The sequence below is a fragment of the Symphalangus syndactylus genome, chromosome 19, assembly GCF_028878055.3.
Source record: "Symphalangus syndactylus isolate Jambi chromosome 19, NHGRI_mSymSyn1-v2.1_pri, whole genome shotgun sequence".
NCBI classification, from domain to species: domain Eukaryota; kingdom Metazoa; phylum Chordata; class Mammalia; order Primates; family Hylobatidae; genus Symphalangus; species Symphalangus syndactylus.
This window is the reverse complement of record NC_072434.2, coordinates 62,589,604-62,612,850: the sequence shown is the minus strand read 5'-3', so window position 1 is coordinate 62,612,850 and position 23,247 is coordinate 62,589,604. Positions and strand designations below refer to the sequence as shown.

At 35.4% G+C, this 23,247-nt stretch overlaps 1 protein-coding gene across 8 annotated transcripts in view; it reads left to right on the top strand.

Moving 5' to 3' along the window:
- GPATCH2 (G-patch domain containing 2) overlaps positions 1-23,247 on the top strand; it is a 194,270-nt gene that overhangs the window by 115,653 nt on the left and 55,370 nt on the right. For 4 of the 8 annotated variants that reach the window (XM_063613930.1, XM_055233675.2, XM_063613931.1 and 1 more), the window contains exons 7-9: positions 7,197-7,295; positions 13,564-13,603; positions 20,223-20,293. The exons of 2 other annotated variants lie outside the window; for them this stretch is intronic. In XM_063613930.1, the coding sequence (XP_063470000.1) occupies positions 7,197-7,295; positions 13,564-13,603; positions 20,223-20,293 (210 nt within the window). The remainder of the gene's footprint in view (positions 1-7,196; positions 7,296-13,563; positions 13,604-20,222; positions 20,294-23,247) is intronic. 2 more of the 8 variants (XM_055233680.2, XM_055233678.2) reach the window with 1 other exon arrangement.

Genomic DNA, 23,247 nt, shown 5'->3' with positions numbered 1-23,247 from the left:
GTATCCACTCTGGGCAGAGAGTTTTAGTCATATGCTTCCCCAACTTCCTAGCTGGAATAAGTGGTTCTATACTGCCTGTTACCCTTCTTCCATTCCTCCTGCTCCCTGAGTTAGATACATGAAACTGACTCTTATTATCAAACTCAGCATCTCATAGTAGAAAAACTAAGGTGTTCACACCCTCAGGATATACAAATAATTTCTAGCAGATTCAGCAGTAGTTTTAAGGGAGTCAATTTTCAAATCCCTTGCTTCCATTTATAAATGTCTTTCCTGAAAATTATCAGCCCTGGTTATTTTGCTGGTTCTTACTTTTCCCAGTGCCTTTCTTCTTCCTTAGGGAAAAAAGACACCCCTGCCAATCCTAATCTTTGATGCACAGTATAAAATCTTTCTGCTCTAAACAGAGATATTTCAAATATTGTGCTGGTATTGATGTGGAGGGACTGAATTTAATGAATAAATCACAAAGCATTTTGCAATTTAGATATATAGTTTCTAATTTTATTTTATGTTTATTTTATTTTATTTATTTTATTTTTTCTTTTGACATGGATTCTCACTCTGTCACCCAGGCTGGAGTGCAGTGGCGTGATCTCAGCTCACTGCAACTTCCGCCTCCCAGTTCAAACAATTCTCCTGCCTCAGCCTCCAGAGTAACTGCGACTACACGTATGCGCCACCAGGCCCAGATAATTTTTTTTGTATTTTTTTAGTAGAGACAGGGTTTCACCATGTTAGCCAGGCTGGTCTCAAACTCCTGACTGCAGGTGATTTGCCCGCCTCAGCCTCCCAGAGTGCTGAGATTACAGACGTGAGCCACTGCACCCGGCCTCTAATTCTTTTTTTTCCGGCAACTGGTAGATTATTAAAAATATTTCTTAACCTAGAAGTGACTTTGGGCATAAAATTCTGAAAATGTTTAAATAATCAAGTGACTGCTCTAACCAAGTTCCTTTTATTTCCATTTACCAATTTGTATGAACAAGATTTCTGAGCACTCTATAAAATTAAAAGATGGTAATAGAATTGGCACTAAAAGACGTACTCATCAATGAACTAATTTTGGGGGAAAGCTCATTAATGATGCCTTTCTAATAAAATTTTATTTTTGTGTTTACTGTTGTTTTATTTTTTATGTTTGCTGTTACCCAATATATTATTATATATTAAATATATATTAAACAGGAGTTTAAGAAGAAAAATAAGCTATGTAAAATTTTCAACTTTTAAACAAATGTGCATCCTGGTTTGGTTTTTGTCTTAAATAAACAGTGGAGGATATCAAATCACAGTAATATTTATGTCCCAATGTATATATTTCAAAGAGTATCATAATGGTTTTAGTTTATCAACATATTAATAATTTATAATCAATTATAATTGATATAAAATTAAATCCTTGCAAATGTTTAAATTTTTGTTGAAAAATATTAGATGTCTTCCCAAAATTACAAGAGGAGAGTATTTTCATAACTATTTCAGGCAATACATATTCAAAAATGGTAAAGACCACTGTTGTATGGCATGCTTTCAGGAAAAAGTAACAGAATATTCTACAAATAATGGTTTAAACAAATAGCAGTTTAGTTTACTCATCGAACCAGAAATCTGGAAGGAGGCAGTTTCAGAGCTATTGAGGAAGCAGTAATAGTATCTGCTATAACCTCCTTTAAGGAATCATTGGTGTTTCCCCTCAAATTCCTATCAGCATTCTCTATATCTCCTATTTTTTCCTTTAAGTTTTATTTTTACATGATTATGGTATTTATCATATTATTATTTGTTATATAATTATAAAATGCATGTTTTATTCCCATTAATGGACCAAGAACTTGCCGTGGTTGGAGACTTTGTCTTGTACTTTGAATCTCTTACAATGTACATCACAATGCGTTACACTCAAATCATAGGCTCTCTGTTCAAGATTATCAAGTTCTACTGCTGGCTAGTGGTGGAAAGCATTCATGAAGGCACCAGCTGAATACTGGTTAAATACAATTGATAATTGGCAGAAAAAGCAAGTACTAGAGCTAGAATGAACCTTAGGTGCTGTCCAGTCCAGTCACTTGATTTTCATAGATGAGAACTTGAGGCTCAGAAAGGTTCGGTTCAGAGACTAGCTCACAGAAGATCTAAGACAAACCACCACCAGAAATAAACACTAAAATTGGTCATCGTTGGATGATGGGATTGCAGGTTAGTTTTGTATTTTACTGGGAGCGGGTGAGGTAGAGGTACATATTAGTATCTACCAAACTTTATTTCAGTGGACATGTTACTTTTATATTTAGAGGATGAAAAAGCCAGGTGACTCACTCCAGACTGGAGTGCAGTGGCATGATCTTGGTGCACTGCAACTTCCGCTTCCCAGGTTCAAGTGATTCTCGTGCCTCAGCCTCCTAAGAAGCTGGGACTAGAGGCATGCACCACCACGCCCGGCCACTTTTTTGTTTTTTCAGTAGATACAAGGTTTCACCCTGTTACCTAGGCTGGTCTTGAACTCCTGACCTCTAGTGATCCACCCGCCTTCTCCTTCCAAAGTGCTGGGATTATGGGCGTGGGCCACCACTCCAGGCTGCAGTCTTATTTTTGAAGACAGATACTGAAAAGCCTTCCAGAGTGTCATAATTATAAAAATGCGATCATTTTAATAAAATAACACAACAATGTATGAATTGTTTTAAATACCATCTAGTAATTATTTCTTTGACAAACATATTACTATATTTAAAGTCCAATCATTAATGTATGATAGGTTTCTTTTAATCAAAAATATGTAGCACAGAGAAATGAAATATTGACTAAGATAACTAGAGAGCTACACACAAGAAAGACAAGAGCCTCAATCCAGCTAAAGCAGAGAAATTAGTATCTAATTTGTCAGTAAAAGTAACCTAAGTTTTGAAATTCTCTTTTACTTATTCTGTTGACTTTTTAAAACTACAAATATTAAAATGTTAAAAATAAAACTAATATATGACTACATTAAAAATATATGTAAGCATAAAAATGGAGTTGCTTCTTATTAATTCGGCCTCCCTTTATGTACTCTGTAAGTGGTTCCAGAAATTTTTCCTTTCTTTTTCCAATCACTTAATGCGATACTTGCTTTTAAATAGAGATAAATATGATTTATTAATTGATTGTGCAATTGATATATTTTACTTTTATTTCAGTTTTAAGTAGAGGATATTTACCTGAGGAACTGTATGTAAATCAAACTTATTTTAAATGCACATGGGTAACTCATTATAATCCTATGATGAATTCCTTTATAAAGCAAATACTCACCCCTTATTTTATCTTTTGTGTAAATATCGAGTTTGCTTAAAGCAAGATTTGCCTGGATTAAAGGTTATGTTCATTGGGAATACTTTTACACTTTGAAATTTAGCATCTATTGCTTTATAGTCAAAGTATCTTTAACACTAGATAGAGATAAATAAGAAATACAGATCGATTCCTCCTCTGATTTATTGTGATTCCCATGGGTGAGTCATTTAGCTTACATGTCTTAAGTTTATTTATAGAATAAATATAATACAGTAACAGTCTTTTCTTATATATTTTTACAAGGTGCTTAGGTGTAAAATACAGAAATATTATTAAACTAGGTATGAAACATTTCAAAATGATGATGATAATGATGACATACTTTATATTGTACACTGTATTTTATTTTGTCAGACAATTTTCATATGCATCACTGTTTTTAGTGTTTTTACTACCTCTCTCAAGTAGTCATAGCAGGTATTAGACCCCATCTTATAAATAATTACATCACTCAACCAAAAGTCAATTAAAAAGACAAATGTATTAAGCCTCTATTAATTGTTGGTTAACATGCTAAACCTATTAGGGTATAAGTAATGCCCTTTAGCACTTGTTTCTTTATAGACATTTAGAAATTAAAAGGTAATTACTGCATGTTAAAACTTATGGAAAAAAGTTTATATATTACTATATTCCACTGTACTGTTAGGGGAAGAAAATTAATATTTATTTTAAACACCATCTGCCAATTTCTTAGTGTTGTTTTAAGCCTTCCAAATACTGAGAGTGGTTGATTTTATTTTATGCGTGAGGAAGAAACTGAGACTCAGAAAATAAAATAATTTGTCAGAATTCACCTAACCAGTAAGTGCCAGAGCCTGTACCCAAGCTTAGGTCTTTCTGATTTAGTAACCACACCAGGCTGAACTTCCTGAATTTACATTAGTAGTTTAATACAAGAAATAAAGTTTAGCAGGGCCTCTTGAGCATAATTTCAGAGTTGACTTTTTGTTACATACAACATGTTATTGAGTGAGGAATACCGTTAGCATCCTGGTCTTCTAGTCCATAGAACATAAGAACCCAAAGGAATCTTAAAAGATCACACAGCCCAGTGTTCTCATTCTTTTACCTTCATATAGAATAGCATAGCAATCATAGTTGATGAAACTCCATCCTCTATCTCAAGTCATTCATTTGTCCATTCATTCAGAAGATATTTATGAGGGTGTGCTAGGTGCTGGGTATACAGTAGTGAATAAGACGACATGATCACAGTTGTTGTGGTTCTCACATTACTCCCAATGTGATAGAGGTAATAGAGATTAGTCAGTAAGCACACACACAAATGTATAATTATATGCTGACACATCAATGCATTATTATATACTGAGCTAAGTACTCTAAAGAAGAACTTGTAAAAATTGAATTTGAACTAGACATTGAGATGGGGACAGCTAATGAGATCTCTAGGATCTAAGTGAACTGGTGGCAAGAAGAGCATTTCAAGCAGAGAAAATAATATGTGTTGTGTTCAAGAAACTAAAGGAATGCTAAAGCATACTGAGCACAATATAGGAAGGAAAAGCATGAGGTATGTGATGAGACCAGAGAAGGGTCGGCAAGGAGCACATGATGCCAAGCCTGGTAGGTCATGTTACAGATTCTTTCTCCTAAGAGTGTTTGGAAAGCCGCTTAAGGTTTTGGGTTGCTTTTGCTTATTTATTGTTCACTTGATATGAATGAACTCCCTGTCAGTTTCTACACTGACAATCATAAGGAGGATGCCCAAAGGCCAAAAAGCATCCTCCTTATGATTGCTACCAAGATCTGTTCTTACCTAGCCACATGGCTTCTTAATACTCTATCATCTTGCCCTAATTTTTGTTTCCATATCTCGATCTATGAAACCCTGTTATAGTATATTGGGTTAGGAGTTTGGCATATATTTCTACTTCTTTGTCTCCCACCCTCCTCTCTCGTGTATAGTTTTTCATACTTGCAAGTCTCTTCAATAAAGTAGTTATAGTTCACAGGGAAACTGTCCGTATAGAAGACTGTATACCATTTCCAAAGTTAATTCATATATTTAGTGATAATTCACTTAGACCAGTGTTACCCAGCAGAAGAACTCTTTACAATAATGGAAATGTTCTGTATCTTCACTGCCCAGTATGGTAGTTATTAAACCGCATATGCCTTTAGCACTTGAAATGTAGCTGTTGCAATTAAGAAACTTAATTTTTCATATTAGTTTAAATTTAAGCCGAAATAGGAGGATCACTTGAGGTCAGGAGTTCGAGACCAGCCTGGCCACCATGATGAAATCTTGCCTCTACAAAAATACAAAAATTATCTGGCATGGTGGCACATGCCTGTAATCCCAACCAGTTGGGAGGCTGAGGCAGGAGAATCACTTGAACCCAGGCGGTGGAAGTTGCAGTGAGCCAAGATTGTGCCACCGCACTCCAGCCTGTGATGGAGTAAGACTCTGTCTCAAAAAAATAAATAAAAATAAATAAATTAATTGAATAAAAAACATTTAAGTAACCATATATGGCTAGTGGCTACCATATTAGCACAGATTTAGATCATTTTATATATATTAGACCCACTATTAAGTTAAAATGAAGTTATGCCTCTGAGTCCAAAAACAGAAACTTATCTCTGACAATAAAAATCCATATTATAAGTTGCAATAGCTCTTTCCTTCTGAAAAGTACATTTTTAGGAGACCTCAGTTAAGAATCTTGAGGTTGATTTTGTCCTTTTGTCTACATATAATATTAATTGACTTCCCATGAAATCCTATACATTTCTGCTACCTGTAGTTCAACACTGTGGGTGAAGAAAGGGGGGATTAAGGGACAGTGAGAAGGAATTAGTGTGGAACTCTGCATCTGCAGAGATTTTAGTTTTTAAAACCTTCTTTCCTAAAGGTTTATTTTCTGTTCATTCTTAAAAAGAAAAAAGTATTTTTACTCCACAGAGTTACCAACCACAACTGCTCTACTGTACTTGAAAGAGCACTGTACTGAGGGCTTAATAGGTGATAACTATTCCTGTTATCAGCAGTGCTGCGGTGAGGATTAAATGAAATCATATGCCAGGCTTAGTTCCTAGACCTCCGTAAACTGCGTCTATGTCCTAGAGGGAGAACTGAATTTGGAAACCACATTCAACCCTTATGAATTGTGAGGACAGACAATCTGCCTGTGTCTCTGGCCCAGCCATTCTTTACAGTTGATCAGTTTTAAACTCTTCTGTGCTCCCTACTGGATTTTTCTATCACTGTTAGTTTCTCCATGAAGCCTGTGTGGAACGTTGGCTCCAGTGTAAATACACATAAATAAATACCCATTCTCTTTCAGAGCATTTTTTTCTTCCTCTGCCTTTGCATAAACTTGACTCTGACTTTCAAGGATGCTACTTCCTGTGTTTCCTTGTTTGCTCATTTTTCACTAGAAAGTTATTAAGTAACTTTTATTTTCCATGTATTATGCTAGATTCTGGCAATACCAAAAAAAAAGAAAGAAAGAAAAGAAAAAGAAAACCAACCCTTCCATTATGCCCCCAAAACATGATAGTACTTGAAGGAAATGAAGGGGAAGTATATGGTTAAAAATACAAGATATGGAATCAGACAGACTGAATTCAAATTCTGATTCCAGTGCTTGCTAGCTGTGTGAGCTTGAATGGTGATAGGACTATTTCATAAAATTGTTGTAAGATTTGAATGAGATAATTCATGTATGGCCATGAGAATGATAACCAGCACACAACTAACACTTATGGAGTGGTGATAGTGCTTTTACTGCAACTTTGATTACTACTTCTACCACATTTTCTAGCTACTACCACTATTTCTGTTAGTGTTATTATCATTATCCTTTTCTCAAGGACCTCTGATTTATTATTAGGATAAACAATCAACTGCAATATACGAATATAATAGCTTCAGCGGATATATCGGCAGAGACATTGGGAGTTTGGAAAAGGAAGCATCTAAATCTGCCAGGGTGAGTTCAACAGGCTGCCCAAAGGAGGAAGCCATTCGCCTCCTCTCATTCCTGTAAACCCTAGGACACAGAGGTCACCATTTTCCTACAACATCATTGTCCCTTTCAGATTACTCCTTTTTTACTCCTGGGTAAAACTTTTTTTGTTGTTTGAGGTTCATACTATCATCTACCTTTCCTTATTTACCCTCATTCATACAGGACTTCGGCGCTTGAATCAGTCTTTCTTTCCTGCATCAACCCCAGCTATCCTAATTGGTGGCAACATGTGTAATGGTTGCAAGGGACGTCGGCTTTGGAATCAGGAGACCTAACTGAATTCCCACTCTGCTGCTTAGTTATGAAATCTTTGGCAAACCTCTTAATCTCTCTGAGCCTGTTTCTTTATTTGCAGAATGGTAATAGTAACTGCCCGTAGAGTAGTTTAAGGATTAAATGGCCTTAGTAAGGGCTCAATGCATGTTGGGTACTCCTATGACCAACGGTTGGATGGAATAGTACATACTGGCACTTAGCACACTTTTTTTTTTCCTCCTGGAATCCAATGTTCTTCATCTGACTGCTACTTGAGAAACTCCCCTGGCTACTCTTATATATAACCATCACCCAGAACTAACAGAGCTCTGAAATTTTGAATGGTCTTATACCATTTTCTTACCACAACCTAATACTCTTTCAGCTTTTTTATCCTATGTTCACTACCTGTGTTCTTTAGGCTCATTAAGACTGCTATTTAAATTTGGATAAACTTACCCAAATACACTTTCACTCCCCTTTTTCTTAGACTTAGAGGAAAAGATCTCTCTTCTCCTGTCCAAGGCTAACTCGTAACACCTATGCTTTTGATTGAAATTTTTTTTTCCTTTCCAAAAGCTTCTTTCATCATCTACTACATTTTTTAACCTCTGTCTCAAAAAAAAAAAAAAAAAATTTTCTTTAACTCTAATGCGTTTTCTGTCTCTCACAGTTTGAAATCCAAACTTCTCGAAAGAGTAGATTACAGTATGGTCCCTTCTTCTCCACCCTACCATGATATTATAATCCTGATTTCTTCCCATGTCACTTTCTAGAAACTTCTCTGGAAAAGTTCACCAGTGGCCCCTCCAGGTGTGTTTTCTCAGTTCCTGTCAGACTTGATTTCTCTGTATTTAACACCAGTGACCACTCCCTTCTTAAAATGTTTCTTCATGGCTCCAGAGATACCACTGTCTCTTGGATTGTTTGCATTTATTTTTATTCTTCCTACCCAACTTCCACTAGAAAGAAGAAAAAAGATATAAACACACAATGACAAAGAAGGGACACTTCAGCAGATTAGAGATTTCAGCCAATTTCTTTTTTTTTTTTTTTTTTTTTTTTTTTTTTTTTTTTTTTTTTTTTGATACGGAGTCTCGCTCTGTCGCCCAGGCTGGAGTGCAGTGGCGCGATCTCGGCTCACTGCAAGCTCCGCCTCCTGGGTTCACGCCATTCTCCTGCCTCAGCCTCTCCGAGTAGCTGGGACTACAGACGCCCGCCACCACGCCCGGCTAATTTTTTGTATTTTTTAGTAGAGACGGGGTTTCACCGTGGTCTCGATCTCCTGACCTCGTGATCCGCCCGCCTCGGCCTCCCAAAGTGCTGGGATTACAAGCGTGAGCCACCGCGCCCGGCCTTCAGCCAATTTCTAGAGCTAGAAAGCACTTGGAGATTTCTGCCTAAATAGGCAGGTAGAATAAACGTAAACTTAAGAGTCTGATGAAATAAATGCTGATTTGTCCCTCACAGACCCTAGAAAAGCTGAAAACTTGCCAATAGAGTGGGGCATGGAGCTGAAATAGTATGTTTCAGTTAAGAAAGTAAATATTTCTTTTCTTCAGAAATTTACTAATCTGAGAAAAATAGACAAGATAGTAACCTTGTAAGTTTCGACCATGAGGAGACACTTGCTGTATGATCATCCTGTAGATAAACTTATTTGTTGAAAAAGCTCTTCCGATCAGTTTTGTAGTGCCTTTTAAATATTGAATAGATAAGTAAGGATCACCAGATATTTGAGAAAAGACTCCAGTATAAAAAGAGGAACAAACAGGAAAAAAGGACCTGCTCATCAAAAGATGCCATAGACAGATAATTTATAAACCAAGTAGAGTAAAATGTTAATAGTAGAATCTAGATAGTGGTATATGGGTATTCATTCTAAGATGCTTTTAACTTTATTGAATATTTGAACATGTTCTTCATACATTTTAAAGCAAAAGTAAAAGAAATGAAAAATAAAATGGGAGATTAAAATGGTGAAAGACATCAAAAGAGATCTACAAATATGAAGAGACTTCATGGTTCATAGGTTGGAAGATTCAACATAGTAAGGATGTCAGTTCTCCCCAAATTGATAGTTAGGTTTAATGAAATTCTTATCAAAATCCCAGCAAGATTTTTTGTAGATATAGCAAAGATTATTTTTAAATGTATATGGAAAAGCAAAGGAACTTGAATCGCAAAAACAATTTTTTAAAAAAGAATAAAGTTGTAGGAATCATCCTACCAGATTTCAGGACTTACTGTATAGCTACAGTATTCAGGACTGTGTGGTACTGGTAGAGGGGGACAGACGCATAAATCAAGGTAACAGAATAGAGACCCCCAAAAATAGCTCCCCCCGCACACACACAAGTATAGTCAATGAATTTTTGAGAAAGGTGCAAAAGCAGTTCAATGGAGGAAGAATAGTCTTTTCAAGAATATTTGAAACTAGTGTTCTGGAAAATTTCCTTTAAAAGGATGAAAAGAAACTACACACTGAGAGAAAATATTTGCAAACCACACGTCTAGCAAAAGACTAGTATCTAGAATATATAAAGACCTTTCAAAATGTAATAGTTATAAAACAGTTAAAAAACAAAACAATCTAGTTAGAAAATGGACAAAAGACATGAACATCCATTTTACCAAGGAGGATACACAAATAGCAAATAAGCACACAAAAAGATGTTTAGCATCATTATCTATTAGAGAAATGCAAATTAGGACCACAATGAGATATCACTACACATCTATCAGATTGGCTAAAGTAAAACTTAGTGACAGCATCAAATGCCAATGAGGATGTGGAAAAACTGTATTCCTCATACATTGCCGAGGAGATTATAAAATGGAGTCGCTGTTCTAGAAAATGTTGGCAGTTTTACGAAACTAAACATGTAACTACAATACTAACCAGCAATTGCACTCTTGGTCATTGATCCTGAAGTGAAAACACTGTTCACAGAAATACCTCTACACTATGGTTAACAGCAGCTTTATTCATAATAGCCCAAAGTTGGATACAACTCAGAAGTCTTCCAATAGGTGAATGGTTAAACAAACTATGTTCACCCATACATTGGAATACTATTCAGAATAAAAAGGAATAAACTATTGATACGTGCAACAACTTCACTGACTTTTCAGAGAATTATGCTGAGTTTAAAAGCCAATCTAGAAAGGTTACATCCTGTATCATACCATTTGTGTAACATTATTTAAATGACAAAGTTATACAAATAGAGAATGGGTTAGTGGGTTAACAGGGATTAAATATAGGAGATTGAGGGTTGGGGTGAAATTGGTATGGCTATAAAAGGACAATATGAAGGATCGTTGTAATAAATTGTTCTGTATCTAGTCTGTATCAGTGTCAGTATCTTAGTTGTGATGTTACACTATAATTTGCAAAATATTATCATTTTGGGAAATGGAATAAAGGTGCACAGGATCTCTACCAACTGCAGGTAAACCTACAATTATCTCAAAATGAATATTTCTTGTAAAGATTGATAAATCATTTAGCAGGCAAACAAAAAGACAAATTTTAGGAGGAAAAAATTAAGAACAACTAACAGATCAGCTCAGAAGATCTGACATTTAATTATTAGGCATTCCAGAGAGAGAAAAAAACAAAAACAAATTTTCTCATACTGAAGGACCCAGATCTCTAGATTGCAAGGTCTCACCCAACGCAGTAAATGAAAAATGCTCACTACTCGAGAAATTAAAAACTTCTAACAGCATCCAGAGGACAAAAATCCAGATCACATTCAAAACAACAAAAATAAGCATTTTTTATTGGCCTATTGAAAACTTAAGAATATGAAGAAGAAAACAGACAAACAAGCGGGAAAAAATCAACTCAAACAATACACTTCTCAACCATTCTCACTATTTGAATGAGTTCTTCAGCAAAAGGTGGAAATGAACTGAGAAGCTGCGGGATACAGGAAACAAGAGGTGCAGCAAAGGAGAGAAATGACGTGAACACCCAATGAGAGCCAAGGAATGTCCAGGACAGATCTGGAGAACAACAGCTCAGATGAGACCAAGTAGACAGAGGGCTTTGGGAGGAAATCACTGGAGGCTGAAGAGGAGGGAGGAGTAAGGGATGGGCATATTTTCAGATATTTTTTAATATTTGAAAACTAACAGTGATAAGAATAAGAATGTAATAAAGATAGGCTGGCAGGTACTTAGAAAAATTAAGAAGGCTGGCAGATACATAGAAAAAAATAGCAAAAATAAGACAAATAGCAACTTTAGGAGAAACAAAAAGCTTAGCAGCAGAAAGTATTCATGTAGTCATAATAATGTCTGTATTTAAAATTGATTAATCAAAAAGATGCTATATTGGAAATAGAGGGTTGGGAGTTAAAGAGCTAAGTCTATGATAACAGAAAGTCAGTACTTCACATCTAAAATCAATGAATCACAAGCTATTGGTATAACCATATTCTTTAGAAATATGGCATTAAATACAAAATGAAAGGACTAAAAGAGTTGACAGTGGTGTCTCTTAACAGAGCTTAGGAGTCAGGATAGATGGAACAAGAAATTGCTGTTTTTAATCCTTTTAGTTTTTTTCGTTTAAACTGTGTGTATGCGTTTAAGAAAAATGTTTGTCTTTAAATAAAAAAAAAAAAGGCACAATCCAAAACAGCGGGGAAATATCTTAGTCAAGCTGTCAGAGGAACTACAATGAATGATTAATTAATTTGGTAATTAATCCAGGTGTTATTTACTAATACCAATAAATGTCCATTCCCCCATCACTGGTGGAATTTGATCTGCCTAGGAGCATCACTATCACTATCTATGAGCTTGAGAAATACTATATTAATGCCTAAACAAGGCCTATTAACGTAGAGGCTGTTTGTTCCTGGTTTTAATACCACAGAGGCTAGAGAATGCAAAGAAGTCTTAGAGCGTCCCAGGAGATGTAAACCCTTTCTAGCCCCTTGTCTTTCTGCAGTGTGGTGTGGTGAAAACACACCTTATACAAGTAAGCTAACATTTGAGCCCTCATTTCTGTATTTGGAACATCAGCCTAACCTTGTAAGGATTTTATGAAGATGGGAAATAAAACATGTCACGTGCGTAGTACATGGAGGTACTTGCTATTATGGTTGTTGAAATCATAAATAGCATTAATAGTAATGTTAGTATCATTCCCTGTGATTGTGGGCCTTTAGTGATTGATTTGCCGTAATACCTCTCTCAATTTCCTAGTCCTTGATGTTTACAGTTAGTTTTTTTATGCAGAATAATGCCAGAGGACTGGGCACATAGCTAATGATAACAACTCCCGTGGAAAAGGTATTGCCAGATACGTCAGTATTAAGAGTCCCAGGGGCAGCTGAAGCAAAATGGGCTGGGCTAGACTATGTGAGAAGGCAAGGCTTTGATGATGCAGTGACTTCTATATTTTTAATGTCGTTGAACTTATTATCAGCCAGAATCTAGGTTGTTATAACTGTGGAGGGAATAGGTCCAAGGTACCTCAGCTGATGCTGCAGAATTCATATCAAGGGCTTTGTGTATTGCTCCTGGGAGCATAGCTAGATAATGTAATATTGTTGTATTTTTAACATTTTTTTATAACTCCAACAATCAAAGGGTCATAATTTGTTGTAATGATGCTATAATTAAGTTGTGGTAAATGATAGCATTTGTAGATTTTATAACCAGAATTGATTCATAAAATGAATACAGTCCCAGCAGTTTATGTTAACATAATTAAGTGGAAATGTAATTCTAACTCAGCTTGCTTATTAAATAGAAAATTACCAGGTTATGGGCACTTTTACATTTCTGTCAAAATTGGTCTAAGTCTAGAATTACATGAAATATCCATTAAAATAAAGCATATTTAAGGCTCTGTTGCTGGTGACAAATTTCTTAAAGCCCATGCAGCTTGATCATGTGAGAGCATGTGCTTTTAGTTAGGTTCCCTCTAACTGCCTTTTTCTTTCCTCTGCAGCCATTGGTTTAGCCCTGGGGCTAGGACAGAGCATGACCAGGTAAGGACCATTGTAATCCAAAAGGAAGTTACTTAGCCTCTTTCAAGTATTTAACTGTCTCCCTTCAAGAGAGTAGATCAGCTTTATGAGAATAAATACAAATCCCCACTCATTTTAAAAGGTGTTAATTATGTCAACGATTAATACACTGACCAAATAAATGCATGATCCTTAATCAGCATGAGAGTTTTCTTTCCTTTACTGCCACTGTCTTCAGTCATACGTGTGACCTCCATGGAAAGACTCTGAAACTCATCATTCGTAGGACCTCACTATTGATCTTTATTTTTCACAAAGTTAAAGTATCAAAACAGTACATGTGCTTAAAAATTAATTTGTGTTAAATCTAAGTTCTGCCAGGAAGAGAATATTTGTATCTGAAGTTTAGAAGGTAGGAAGAGTTTCTTATACTTTTACATTATATTTCTAGATGAATTTTTTTAAATCTCTTATTGGTATACATGGAAGCACGATGATTAGTTGACTTAGTGAGAAGTTGACATTCATTGCAGTTATTTTTACATATAAAATCAGCAGTTACCGCTTGATTATATTAGTTCTTTCTCAGAAGCATGCTTAAACTTGTGATGTTTTAAAACATATACATTTTAGAGTTTGCATCCTTGCAAAGTTTTTATCTTTTATTGTGAATGATAAAAGTTATTTTTAAAATAAAGGGGAGTGGTCAACCTCAAATCTTCAAGAATCATTTCTTCTGAGGGGTAGGCAGAGAAATAGGTAGTAAAGAAGACTTTGTGCTTTAATGGTAATTGGTAACATTACTCTATAATGTTTGATTTCTTGGGTTGAGCCGCAGGTTCACAGCTGTTGCATATACCATAGTTCCTTTTACTAATAAAAGGAAGGTGTTACGCATTTCATTTTGAACCCTTCTTTATTTTTTAACACACATAAGCTTAATAGAAATACCTTTCATTTTCATGATTTTTTTAACTTGCTTTTTTCCATGAGAGTGAGTTACCTCTTTAAAGATACTTCTCACATCAATAATGGACTATGTGCCACTATTTCTATGAATTCAGAATTAACTAAGCTAAGCTACATCTATGATGTGTTCCTCTTATTATTTACAATACAAAAATTAGACTTTCTGCTTTCCTAAATGGTTCTTATCCCTCTATGTACAATGCTTACAATAATATTCTGCTTTTAGTATTAAGTTGCATCAGGATATATTTTATCTGAAAATATAATTTTATAAAGCTTATTTTCTACCCTTTAGAACTTGAGAAGTAGTAAAGCAATGTTATAAATCTAGGTTTTAGACTGTGGTATACCTGGTTGCTTCCAGCCAAGCTTTATTCTGAAATTAAAAATTACCTTTAATAGCTAATACCTTATAAGGAAGAAATTGACCAGTTTTTTTTATCTTTTTAAATCTTTTTGACCAATTTTTTAATCAGCTTTTTACTTAAACTTTGATGTGCCATTTCAGATCTGTATCCTTACTAGGTAGATTATTAATTAATAAATCCAGTTAATTCTTGTTACATATGGTAGTTATGTTCTATGTAGTCAACTCAAACACTGAATCAATGAATACTGAACCATTGCTTGTAGGGGAAATACAGGGTTAGATTTCTTTGAGCCCCAGGTCACATCTTCATCAACTGATCAATACATAACCTTGTTTTGTGTATGTTGCTGTTTAAAGACACCTTATTCAATGTCTGTTGTTGATTCATTAACATCGAACTCAGGGCCAATGGCATTGTAACTCATGCCTGAATGAAGCTTATCTAAAGCACGTATTTTCTCTTTAAGTCCCATCACTGTCTTCTTGCACTTAGGAACACTAGACAACACTTTAGCACTATGCTTGGGGCCATTTTAAACAGTGAAGTCACCAACAGAAGTATAATTATGCAAAACAAACAAACAAAAAACCAAAACACTCATAGCATTAAACAGACTGCAAGAAATACACTTGTTTATACTATGAGAGCTTGAAACAAGGCCGTGTCACCTGGCTGGAGCTCAGCTGGAAACATGTGTTAGAGGCTACTCAGATTTTTACCACTCTGCCTACACATGTCTGCAAATGACTGCAAAAGCAGGGGAAGTACTGGTTTCTGTGTTACAAATAAATGTTAGCAAGTAGGTATATGGAATCTGAATAATGACCATGAATTGTACATGTATGTATATGTACAATACATTCTACTTTCGGAAGGGATAATAATTTCTTAGTTCAACTCAGACCTAACTGTATAGCAAACTAAACTGTTGTCTAAAGTTAGGTGCAAGTGATGAAATGCAAGACCATGAAGTATAAAATCTTTTAATTTATTGTTGAATGAATGACTAATTAGCATGCATGATTACCTTATGTTTTTCTCATACCAACTTAACACAAAGAAACAATAATATTAACCCTATTTTTTAAATCCCATCGCTCACTCCTTTCTCCATCTTAATGATTCTTCTTTCTTGCTATTCTTCAGTGCTAAGTCCCATTTCAATTTACCGTACATAGTGATCTTGCCTTTACTATACATTTGTTAAATAACTTACTCACCAGCCACTATCTATTGAGGACTCTCTATTTTTATTAAAAGAGATATTTGTAAAAAACAACATAGTTTTTCCCCTGAGGTGGTTATAGTCTGGAGCAGGTAAGCAGTAATTATACTATGTTGATAAATGTTTCAGAAAACCATAGAGAAGGCACCATGAAGGCCACAAAAGAGAAATGTGAAAGTTAGTTCAGGGGTGGAAGGAAAGAGGGAGAGGCAACTATAGGAAGCATCATTTTTTGTTTTGTCTTCTTTAAGTCTGAAGCTTTTCTTCCTTGAGACATTTTGACTGAGTTTACAAGAAGTATCTTAGTGAGTCAGATCATAATTTAGTTTTTACTTAGTTCCCCTTTTAATTTTGAGGACGCTGTTGAGTGTGAAGAGACTTGAAATTATTTTGCAGACATTTGAGGAATTACCTGAACAATGGCTGCCAATAGAGGCACTCCTGAGCTTGAGTGCCTTATGTATAATCAGGTAGTAAAGAGAGGATTGGTGGGGAATGAGAATTCTGCTCTTTGCCTATCCTCTTGGGATTTGAGACTTTTAATAATCTTGAAAAATGTCATGAATAGCCGCAGAAACTCTTAGTTCCTTTTCTTTAAATGTAAAAACCATTATCCACAAGGTATACTTTCCTTCCTGGTTTAATTCAGCAGTTTTTCCAATTGTGTACCTAGGTTTTTTACTTACAGATTTTAATGTAATTCTTATATGAGTTATTTTTTAATATACATCTGCAGGTCACTAATAAGGGGATTGTATCTTCGTTTGGCCTAAGTCCAGCAATCTGAAAGTTGGCAGGTAAGAAGCACTTCGCACCATATTCAGAAGTTCTGTTTTTGATCGGAGTTGACGTTATTGAGTCAGAATCCAGAAAAGTAACCTCACTTGTGACACTGATAGGAGTCCAAGAGAACAGAAAAAAAATACGTATCAAGAAGAAGAATGAAAAAATTTTCAAAATCTTTTGAACTACTCTTGCTTATTAGAGCAGGGATCAGGGATTCTTGTTTATTTTGAATTCATAATCTGATTTTTAAAAAAAATATGTGGGAGTCTTTTTTTTTTTTTTTTTGAGACACAGTCTCGCTTTTTTGCCCAGGCTGAAGTGCAGTGGCACAATCTCGGCTCACTGCAACCTCCATCTCCCGAGTTCAAACGATTCTCATGCCTCAGCCTCCCTGAGTAGCTGGGATTAATTACAGGCACCTGCCACCATGCCCGGCTAATTTTTGTAATTTTAGTAGAGACAAGGTTTAGCCATGTTGGCCGGGCTGGTTTCGAACTCCTGACTTCAAGTGATCCGCCCACCTTGGCCTCCCAAAGTGCTGGGATTACAGGCGTGAGCCACCGCACCTGGCCAGGAGCCTTGTAAATGCAAATATATGTTGTTCAAGTAACACCTTAGATTAGTTTTTTCATCTTTGCCCCATAAAAGATCTAAGCTCACATATTAACTTGTGATTCATGACCCAGAGATTGTAGTTTTATCTGAGCTTCATTTTAAAGTTGCAGTGGTGTCCCCAGATATATAATTGTATTGATAAGGTGAGATAAGTTTGTGATGGCTTTTATACATATAGATGCATTGCATTAAGTAATGCCATTGTTTGACTTGTTTGTATGTACAAAGCCCATCAAAACTATAAATTTGAGGAAGAAAACACATTATCATATAAATCTAATAAAAGGAGCTATAACATCAATATTCAGAGAGGGTGCTGTCTCATTTAAGTTCATCCAGATTGGTGGCCTCTCTGAGAACTATCCAAACCTAGTAGGTACAACCTAATGTTTATTTTGGTCCTTATAATTGCATTTTTCAAAACTAAACTATAAATTTTTCATTGTTTTTTCTATAACATCGTGTTTGGGATTTTGAGTTCTTTGTTTGAACTGTTTTAACACAAGCCTCAGGAATAGTATTCAAGTATCTGTCTTTTATCTTAGAATTAGAAAACATAATTAACTATTAACTATAATTATTAATTTAAGGTAGAGGTAGAGATTTCATCATCTTACTTCTAGCTATCTGTGTCACAAATGTTGGTTTGTATCTATATTTTTTAAAAGGCACTAGACTTAGAAATGCCAAAGTATTTAATTAATTAATTTTCTTTATTTTCAGAAACAATTCAGTGTTCATGGTACGAAGTGTTTCTAAATTGAAACACTTTCAGATTAATGGATTTAAGATAACTGGTTGCTCTTTTCTATAAGTAGTAATAATGAGATATGGCTTCAGCTATGTATCAGATACCAGATCTCACTTCCTGTTCCTTTATTTCATTCATCCATTCATTCAGCAAATATTTGTTGAGCACTAAAATGCTCCAGACACAGTGCATGAACCCTGAAGATGTAGGCAATTGCATAACCCAAGCAAAGGGCCAGAGATGAGCAACAGCATGGTACATACCCCAAACTAAGAAGTTCAATATGGCTAGGATATATAATTTAGAAGAAAGAAGGTTAGGTTGGGGTAGGAGGAAGCACAATAAATTACGAATTTAGAGATGTAATCAAATTATGAAGGGTCATGAAAGCCTTGTACAAGATTTTGAGTTCGATCTCCATAGAGTCATATAATTAGATTAATTTTAGAAAGCTCATAGTGTCTGCAGTGTGGAGAGTAGATTAGAAGAGAGCAGGCCTGGAGGCAGGGAGATCATTTGGGAGACTTTTCCAGGACAGAGAAAATGGTGGTCTGAACTAGGATGGTGGCAATGGGGATGGAAAGAAGTAGATACTTAAGAGAAAATGTAAGAATACTTATTTAGTTCAGACGTTCCTGAAAGAATGAGCCTAACCATATTCTTGATCACCTAATTAAGGTCTATTCCTTCTCAAGGACAGCTAAGTAAACTAATAATTGATTCTAAGCGATGTAATTGAACAGTTCAAAGCAGTTATTCGTCATTAGAAATTATTGATACTGGTCAGATAATACCTACCAAGAGCCAGTCCCATTAATTATCATAATTATAATCACAGCATTTAAGCCATATTATTTCTCAGCATTTCCTGTGTTCCAGTTTTATAGTGCTAAATATTTTAAATGGTTTATATTACTTAATACTCAACAATAGCTTTATAGGTAGATATTATTGTTATTTCCATTTTACAAAGGTGGAGACCAAGGCTTAGAGAAGTTAAGTACTTTGCCTAAAGTTACACAGGTTGTAAATGGTAAAGCTGTTATTGGAACCTAGTGACTTTTTAGTTACTAGCCCAGCTGGGATTAGAACCCATCTCTATCCTGCATTATTACTTATAAGACTTTTATTTTTGTTGGGGTTAATTGCTAATATTCTGTACAACTTCGTTTTAGCCCGGTCTTGCATATAATCATATTTCTGCATAAATAAGATAAGCTAGAGTTTGAGTGAGCACATAGTGAAGAATATTGACTATTTGTTTTTTTCTTTCCAATTAGTTAGGGTAAAGCAAGTGTGAAGGGAAGTGGATGGTAAGGCATTTTGAGGAGGCAATCAAATATGTTTTTTTCTAATTATATATTTCCAAGCCAATAATTTCTTTGAAGAAGAATGTTTTAAGCGTGTTTCTTTACCATGTTAGGCCAGTAGGTACAGAGAAAATAATATTAGCACTTTATGTCAGCATAGGTAACAAAGCCTTAAAAAATTCACAGCTGAATGCGACAGTGAAGGCCTTTGACAAGAGAGGTTGCATTACTTCAACCAGGGCTACTGCAGTGAACCAGAAAAAGAACTGAGTTTTAGGCTTCCATCCCCAGGCTACATCTTAACTGACTATGAGGGCAGTTTAGCTGTGCAGGAAGAACTCGATTGCTAACTCTCACTGATAATTTTGCATCAGTGACAATAAAAAATGAATTTTAAAAAGAAAAACTTGTCTCCCTGAACTATGGAACTCCGGAAAAAGTAGTACTTACAGTCTTTGCTTTAAGAGAAACCAGTAAAAAAAAAAAAAAAAAAAAAACAAAGCCATGCAAATAAATGAATAGTGTCCCCTTGAATGAGAATATTTTCCTACTTGCAAAATAATATAATGAAAATATTTTTGTTTCTATGACTTTGTCTTAACACTTTGTGTAGCATCAGCTTCTGAGAGATAATCGAGCTGAAAGAGGACACAAGAAAAATTGTTCTGTGAAAACAGCCAGCAGGTAAGCAATTCAAAATCACTTTTTATTCATTCATTTTCTTTTTTTCTATGCCTATAATAATGTAATGAATTGTTGTTAGGTTGCCTTTGGTTCTAAAAAGTCAGCTTAAAATATTTTATGTATTGTTTATTGGAATCTATTTTAGGATTACTAGTAATGAATAAAAAGATATTTATATTTTTTGAACTTGTAAAAAATAAAGAATTAATTTTTAAAATAAAATATTTGTCTCCCTTAACTATTGAATTTTAGATCAGCATTTATAATAATAATTCATTTTTAATCTAAAAAATAGGCTGAATCTCTTTCCCTAAGCTTAAGTGGCATTTAGACCTTATGAGAGAGAAATATGTATATTCTAATAGCATATAAATGAGTAAAGACTGGGAAGAAAGTAGTCTCTTTTAAAGAGTGCTTTTAGAATCTTTTTCATTTTTTCCAATGTTAGTTTTTTCCGTAATACAAGGAATTTCCCCCAGTTTGTTTTTTAGACAATATATTTTCAAATTTTGCAAATGGTGTTTCTGAAGACTTAATTTTTGTTTAGATGAAAACGGCTACCCTTCTTGTCAGAATGTTGATTAGAAAAACTGCCCTGATATTTACATTTATTTGATTCTCAAGAAGAGACAACCGACCTCAGCAGCCACCATTGCATCCCATGGCTTCCCAGTGCTAGTGTGCTATCCACTGACTTTAACATTCCCAAGTAACCAAAATACAGCTTCAAAGTGCCATGTCATGCAGACTAATGCCAACTGAGATCCCACTGGGTATCTGCAGAAGCAAATGCACATCCTACCTAGCATACCTAATTTAGACAATCAAAAATCGCCAAACATAAAATAAGATAATTCACCATCTGTGGTAGTCAACGTAAACGACTGAGAGATTTTCTCCTAAGACTGCCAGATCCTAAAATTATAAGGTACAGATTATAAAATAACTATGGATGAGATGTTTATAGAAATAAAATGAGCAAGCAACAAATCACTATAAAAAATGAATCAGTAAGAAGTGAAAGGCCGGGCGCGGTGGCTCACGCCTGTAATCCCAGCACTTTGGGAAGCCGAGGCAGGCAGATCACGAGGTCAGGAGATCGAGACCATCCTGACTAACACGGTGAAACCCCGTCTCTACTAAAAATACAAAAAATTAGCCGGGTGAGGTGGCGGGCGCCTGTAGTCCCAGCTACGTGGGAGGCTGAGGCAGGAGAATGGCGTGAACCCCGGGGGGCAGAGCTTGCAGTGAGCCGAGATCGCGCCACTGCACTCCAGCCTGGGTGAAAGAGCGAGACTCCTTCTCAAAAAAAAAAAAAAAAAAAAAAAGAAGTGAAAAATGTATATAACTTTTAGAAATGAGAAATGTGATTGTTCAAGAGATAATTAGTGAAATGAAAGATACATCTGAAGAATGGGCCAGAATATATAAAAATTCGAGGAGATGGAAAACTGAAGGAGTACTTAAGAGACATAGAAGATCTGTGATACAATCAATCATAGTCCTTGATGAAAAGAATAGAATAGCTGAAAAAAAACGTGAAATTTGATGAGATGGTCGCTAAGAAGTCCCAAACCTGGTAAAAGTTATAAACCCATAGATACAGATACAAAAAGCACAGTGAATAACATGCACGATAAATAAAACGCAATCCACACCTAATAATATACCATAGTAGACCAAAAGCAAAGACAAATGTTAAAAGAATGAAGAGAAAAGGCAAATTATCTACAAAGGAATGACAATGATACATCAGATTTCTCAGTAGCATGGTGAGGCCAGAAGACAGTGCAATCATCCTCATTGTGCTGCATGGAAATAAATTGTCAACCTAGAACTATGTACCTGGAAACCCATCTTTCATGTACAAAGATGAAGTAAAATAACTTCAAGATTTTCAAAAACGGGGAATGTTTACACACCTTTGCGAAGAAGTTTTAAAGGGTGTGTTTCAAGAAAAGTCCCGAGGAAGTTCTGAGATGCAAGAATGAATAACGAGCCAATATACTGATTAAAATGTTTATATAAATAATCATTGCTTCTATAAAGTGATAATTGTAATAATGTAATTTGTAGGACTTTTTAAAAAACTTTTTTTATTTGAGATGGAGTTCCTCTCTTGTTGCCCAGGCTGGAGTGCAATGGTGCAATCTCCACTCACTACAACCTCCACCTCTCGGGTTCAAGCAATTCTCCTGTCCCAGCCTCCCAAGTAGCTGGGATTACGGGCATATGCCGCCACACTCAGTTAATTTTGTATTTGTAGTAGAGACGGGATTTCACCATGTTGGCCAGGCTGCTCTCGAACTCCTGACCTCAGGTGATCTGCTTGCCTTGGCCTCCCAAAGTGCTGGGATTACAGGCATGAGCCACCGTGCCCGGACAATTTGTAGGACTTAAAGGCAATCTAAAATAATGGACAAAACAAAACAAAAAAATAAAATAAAATAAAATAATGGACAGCAATAGCATGTTAAGTTTGCAGGGTTGGTGATTATAGTTAAAGTCCAATGTAAGGTCCTTGAATTGTTTAAGATGTCTACCTCTTTAGTTAGTTAAGCATTTGATACATGATAAGACTACATTAAGTATTCATTGGTAAAATATCTAAATAACTACTAAATCAATAGAAACGGAGTATATAATAGCCAAACCAGCGGAAGGGGGAAATGTAATTAAAATATTGCCCCCCTCAAATAATCCATTTTTTAAAAAGCGAGGGGCATGGTGGCTCACACATATAGTTATTTCCAGCACTTTGGAAGGCTGAAACAGGAGGATTGCTTGAGGCCAGGAGCTTGAGACCAGCCTGGGCAAAATAGTGAGACCCTCCATCTCTACCAAAAAAAAAAAAAGTGAAGAGAAAATAAAAAGCATTGAGAAAATAAGATACATAGAAAGCATAAAATTAGACAATTGAATCATACACATAAACACACACACACACAGATCAG